The sequence below is a fragment of the Pyxicephalus adspersus genome, chromosome 4 (genome assembly GCF_032062135.1).
Source record: "Pyxicephalus adspersus chromosome 4, UCB_Pads_2.0, whole genome shotgun sequence".
Classification (NCBI taxonomy): Eukaryota; Metazoa; Chordata; class Amphibia; order Anura; family Pyxicephalidae; genus Pyxicephalus; species Pyxicephalus adspersus.
The window spans coordinates 63,330,519-63,336,518 of NC_092861.1; the positions used below are offsets into that span (position 1 = coordinate 63,330,519).

Here is a 6,000-nt window from a genome sequence, read left to right on the forward strand (position 1 = left end):
TGACATTTCAGTTAAGTTAATGTAGCCAGTATAGCAATTGTGCTCAGGTGATCTTTTTTGCTATTCTAACTCAATGTATTTCTGTGAATTTGTTGACAAAGCTGGATTTTTAGACTGATCTTATTCATATTTGCTCAGGCTGATCAAGTGTACTTTAGACAGTAGTCACACCATGATAATAATAGCTCAGCCAAGTGTACTTTTGTCCACATCCAAAGACCTGCTTCTATATTTATCTGTACACTCTCCAAGTGCACTTGTATGGGCCAAATCGGTCAGTTTTGTAATAACTTATCTACCCATTATTGTGTAATATTCTAACTTTGATACTTTCAGCACCATTGACTGGAAGCGGATATATGTTCTGACTCTTCCTGCATGCTTTCATGTTTTAAAATACTAAAGACAGAGATACCCAGAAGACCATCTACTGACAGGTGGTCTTTATAGCTAAATATAAGTTACAGGTTATAAAACACTTCTCCTTATGGATGAACTTGAGGATTAAGTTTAGAAGCACTTTAAAATATTTTGGAACTAACAAAACAACCATTTGCTTTAGAATGGTAAATAACAGGTTCATATATGTTAAAGAAACCCGATGTTTCCCAAGAGGCTGCAGTGAGCCATCATTTGGTCACTGAAACCTACAGGAAGTGGGGTCCAAGATACGTATTTACATTTGTGGTCTTTTGCTCAGCAGATCTCTGCTTTACAGTGTATTCATATCTATAAACTTTATTTTATTTTTGGACAGAATTAGAAAAGGTTAGAACCCCATGAGATTTTACTACTAGCTTGGTAATATTTTGTTCTGGGGATAATTTTCCACCAGACAAAAATACAAGTTAAATATATTTTAGATACATGTTAAAGAGGAACTAAACTCAAACCTCCCCCCACAAAACAAAAAAATACACTTACCCTCAATCTCGCAGGGCTGTCGATTGGTCCGGAAGTCTCTTTCATCGGGTTCCGCGTCATCCTGGCATCCGTCTTCAGGCCGGCACTCCAGGTGCTGCCAACTTTTCTTCTTTTGGGTTCTTGTTCCTACGTCACCAGACCCAGGCACGAGTTCGGGTGACGTAGATGGGAAAAAAAACTTGCTAATCTCACTGCGCATGCGGCAATTCACTTAGAAGCTAGCCTCAATCAAAGCTACAATATGTTTTGAGTAGCAGTAGTGTACACATCTCTGTCATATCCAGGTGTGAAGTATCACATTGTTCTATGTCAATGCAGAAAAATGCAGGTTTCAGCTCATACCTTCCTTCCTAGGCTAATCACAAACCACACTTAAAATTTACAGTGCACTCATAACGTGTGTGTGTGTGTGTGTGTGTGTAGAAAGGGGAAGCTACTACTGAAGAATTGTACTTGATAGTTGTTCAGGTTCCTTGCAAACTACCGGGCTGCCATTCTTTTGTATTAATAAACTATTTCATAGGCTACTGGAAATAGAAGATGCATATACAAAGCAAATGCTAGAACACCAAATATACAAATATTTGTTTCAGATCAAATTAGCAAAGAATTCACCCTAAAACAAGCCTGTGTTTATCTGGCATCAGAAAATGACGATCTATACCAGCGTATCACAATACAATAACTATTAAACACTAGTTCATGACATACAGGCATGCTTCATATCTGTTGTCCTCTGCAAACAAACAGAGAGCTGTTTCTTTTACAGTTAAATGTAAAACTGTGTGATATCTGCTTGGTGAAGGCCACAGAGCACACACTGTACAGCTAAGGAGATTAAGAGATGTGGTCCTCAGGATTCTGGCAACAAAGAACACCGTTTCCAAATCAAAAATTCCAGATATATTTGTTTGTCTGGAGTGCATGCATTCCAATGGCACTTGGGGGGAATGCTTTAATTCCAACAAGCGTCACTACTAGAAAAGTAACAATGTAAAAAAGCTTCATTGAAGCATGAATACATACTAAGGAATAACATGCATGATAATGCTCAAATATATGTAGATATATATGGGCCAAAGATTTATGTTTATTTTTTAGTTACAACAACCAATTAAGTGTGTGCAGTTGGTTCTATATATATGTCAATGTCGCAGTCCATTCACTCCTCTGCAGTGGTTTTAGTGTTCCGAGCATGCAGGGCAACAAAAGGCATATATGTGTGATATCATTCCCTTTACCTCAGGTCAAGTTCAATGACCTTGGCTGACCAATCCAAAATCTGCATGAGGTTCTCCAAATAGTAAGGTCACCTATGCTGTATAAAATAAAGCAAAGACTTGCCAGTATAGAAGCTCAGAAGCCACCTTCAGCTTGTACTTACATATCTGTTCCATAGAGTTAGGACCATCAATGCAGAAACCTGCCCACTTGGCATAAACCAACATCCATGATAATGTCACAATCATTGGAAAACATGCCCACAGCCAGCTTTGGCATTTAGCATCATTGGTTGCAGAAAATATCTCCAATAAATGATAATTCCTTTTTATCCATTAAATTTATATATTTTCTCTCTATAATCAGTAAACATGTCATGAGATTTGTTGTTTTCATAGAGCTCATTTGCTCAAAAGATATGCATTTCAGCCTTAACTTTGTAGTCATCGATGCAAGCTAGGCTGTTAACATTTGTTAAAGGTGATTATAGTAATGTTGAGTATAGGTCCACCTCATTGAAATAAAAATAAACGGTCATACAATAGTTATAGATATTTAAAACTCTTACCTCATAAAACATATACAGGGAGAGCAACGTCAGTCCAATGTTGTAAACCACTAAGATCCCTCTAAATGAAACGGGTTGCCTGTTTTTCATGTACTTTGGTCCTATCCATACAATAAATAAATAAAGGATAGTGCATATAAAGGTAGGAATATAATTATCCAACAGGAACCATCCTCTCACTCGCGGGTCTGAAACATAATCAGAAACACCAAATTAGAAAAGTAACACAAAATTCAATTGTAAAATTTAGATGCCAGGCAGCCAAAGTAAAGTAAAATTTATATTCTTAATTTATCTTGCCAGTTGAGGGGCCAGAGACTTTTGTTGTGAAATGTAGTAAAAGTAAGTATTCTTCTGTGTAGGTTCCTTGTTAATATAAGGAAGTTTTTCTGTTACATCATAAACTGTGTATATTACATCACACACCAGTAAAAGTGAACATGGAAGCCCCTCCTTGTACAGACATTTTTAGGGAAAAAAACTAAAGCAGAAGGAACAGAAGAGGCAAACCAATTCTAGCAAGTGCTTCCACCTTGTGCCCAGTGTTGGCTTATCCATAGTTTGTTCATAAAGTTGTGAAGGTAACAAAATTAATGACATCTAACCTGCTGCTATAGTCCAAAAGGCATAAACTAATGATAAAACTGGAGACGGAAACTGATGGATTACACAATGTATTTTAAAGATGAAGTTCAATCTGCATACAATTTGCCTTCCCCAATATTAGCCCCCAACATGACATTTTCATATTTGCACATTATAGATACAGGTGGGTCCTGCTTAGAAGTGCTTTATAATGGTTGTGCTTTACCTCCTCTTTCTCAATGCAAACCTAGGAGCCAGCTTTAAGGTCCATGAGAGAACAGCAGCAGGGTCATTTTATAGCAGGTACAATAGGAATCCTATACTTTTCCACACCCATCTGCCAACTGCAGATCAGAGTACGATGAGGCGCCCCAAGAAACACCCCATCTCGCACAAAAGAGTGTTAAACCATGACCGTTTAGTTGGAAGGGCTTTACAAAGTTTAATGTATGACAGAATACTGATATATATATTCACAGACTAACAGAATTATCTGACAAATGTGAGACACATTTTATCCACATCTTTTATTTAATCCTTTAATTAAACCTAAATGATTTTATATGACTTGAGGAGAGTCCAAGAGATATCCTAATGTCACCCTTGACCAGACATTACCTCAGCTCTTGGCAACAATTACATGCAAATCTTTGTTTTGGTTTCCAGTGTTCAGAAAAAAAAAAACATAATGCTACGTGTTTGCCTATTTTTCATATCTAATTTGCAAGATCTTGCCATTTATCACCCTATGCCCAAATCTTTTTGAACACATTTAAACATAATTACATGAAGAAACCTGTGTTAAGAGAAATACGCAGGCCACCAATATTGTACTTTGCTCTATAAAGATACCTATCACATTGATTTATTGGTGTTTAAGTCGCTGACCCAGATTAATGCATACAAGAAATGTAGACATCACTAGCAGCATGCTTAGTAATAGTCAGAGAATCATCAAATACAGGAGAGAATTTGAATTTTCAGAAGGAGGTTGCCAATCACAGCCTATGCAGTTTTTTCAAGATGAGTGAAGTTTGTTCAAGATGCATTTTCTAATCAGTAGATTTAGTGTATCAACTGGCCAGATACTTTTTTGTTTGTGAATTGGCTGGCAGTGGAGTTTGATAAGCACTCATTTTAATGTGCCCTGGAGATTCCCACTGCCCTGTCTTCAGCAGAACATCAGCAAACAAAGATAAAGGCAGCAGCGTCTGCTCAACTTCCTCTGTCTGCTAAAAAAGCTTAGAAGAACTTGGAGGAACAGCTTTTTGGATTCAACTGCAAGTGTTCATGTTTATTTAAAAACTGCATGGATTCTTGTGTGTACTATGATGGAAGGCTGTGTGCATGTTTCTGGATAAAACTGCAGGGCAATGTGTATGTTTGTGTGTATGGTGCAGGAAAGTATTAATGTTTGGGTATAGTGCAAATTGTGTGTATGTTTCTGAGTAAAATATAGGGCTCTGTGGTGTGTGTATAATATATATGTTTGTGCATGTTTTTGTGTATAGGACCAATTATGTCTACGTTTAGTGCAGAGCTTTAGCTTATTTGTGTGTGTGGTGCCGTGTTGTATGTATGTTTGCAATAGTGCAGGACTATGTGTATGTGTGTATTTAAATCAAAGAATATGCTAGTTAGTATAAAATATTTTATATTTCTATTTAGTGAAAGCAGCACCCCATTCACAGTGTCAAAAAGTCTGTTGCAAAATGGCAAAAAAACACGATAAAGTCTGCCGTTTATGAGCACTTTACATTATCAAGTGATAAGAACAATTACGTGTGCCAATGTATTCATGAAGATGATGATAAAAAACAATGTGATGCAAAAATTAGCAGTTTCAGTGGGTCTAACAAAAATGCCAAAGTTACCATAACAATGACACCAGCAAGTATTGGAGAAAGTGAAAGTGAAGAGAATATTGACATTTTGGATAACATTGTTGAAGAAGCATCTAAGCGTACTACTATTCAACATGCGTTGTGCTGTTCATACTCTGCAACTTGCAATAGGAGATGGATTGAAAGATCGTCATGCAGCTACTCTAATTGGCAAATTGAGGTATTAACTGTTGCAGACAGGGTACCGTCCCATATGCGTAAAACAACCAGAAAATGTCCAAATAAAGAGATTCCAGGACAAATTTTTTTTAAAGATTAAAAGAAGTAGAAAAGTATGCATACTATACTGTTACTTTATAGCCACTTGATAAAAACAAACAATAAAAAAAACCTTATTGTTTTCATTTTTTTGTCTTTTGTTTAAACTGGCCAATATAGTAGAGCGTCAGCTTCCTAGCCAGTAGTTGTGTGGTTAAATGGCGTGTATGTTGCTTTCCTTCAATCAACGTAGAAACTACATTAGCAAAAAATTAGACCGCCTAATTATTCATAAAACATAAATATAACAATATTTTTACCATAAAAGATTTTCTCAAGAAACATTAAATAAAAATATGTAATGAAAGAATTACATTAAATAATTTAAATTAAATTATTATTTATATAATTTAAATAATTATTTGAATTAAATAAATGATTATTAATGCTTCCTCCTCTTAAGTATTTAGGCAAAAGGCTAAACATTTTTGTATAATTTGAGCAATCCTGCTCGCTTATTGTTAATAATACACTAATAATGCTTTCTAATAAAGTAAATACAGCCTTACCTGATCCACCGGGAGTTCCCAGTGACGGCAG

At 36.0% G+C, this 6,000-nt stretch overlaps 1 protein-coding gene across 1 annotated transcript in view; it reads right to left on the minus strand.

Moving 5' to 3' along the window:
- The window catches only part of ELOVL5 (ELOVL fatty acid elongase 5), a 39,271-nt gene that overhangs the window by 20,439 nt on the left and 12,832 nt on the right, over positions 1-6,000 (minus strand). The window contains exon 3 of the mRNA XM_072408445.1: positions 2,714-2,901. Coding sequence (XP_072264546.1) covers positions 2,714-2,901 — 188 coding nt within the window. The remainder of the gene's footprint in view (positions 1-2,713; positions 2,902-6,000) is intronic.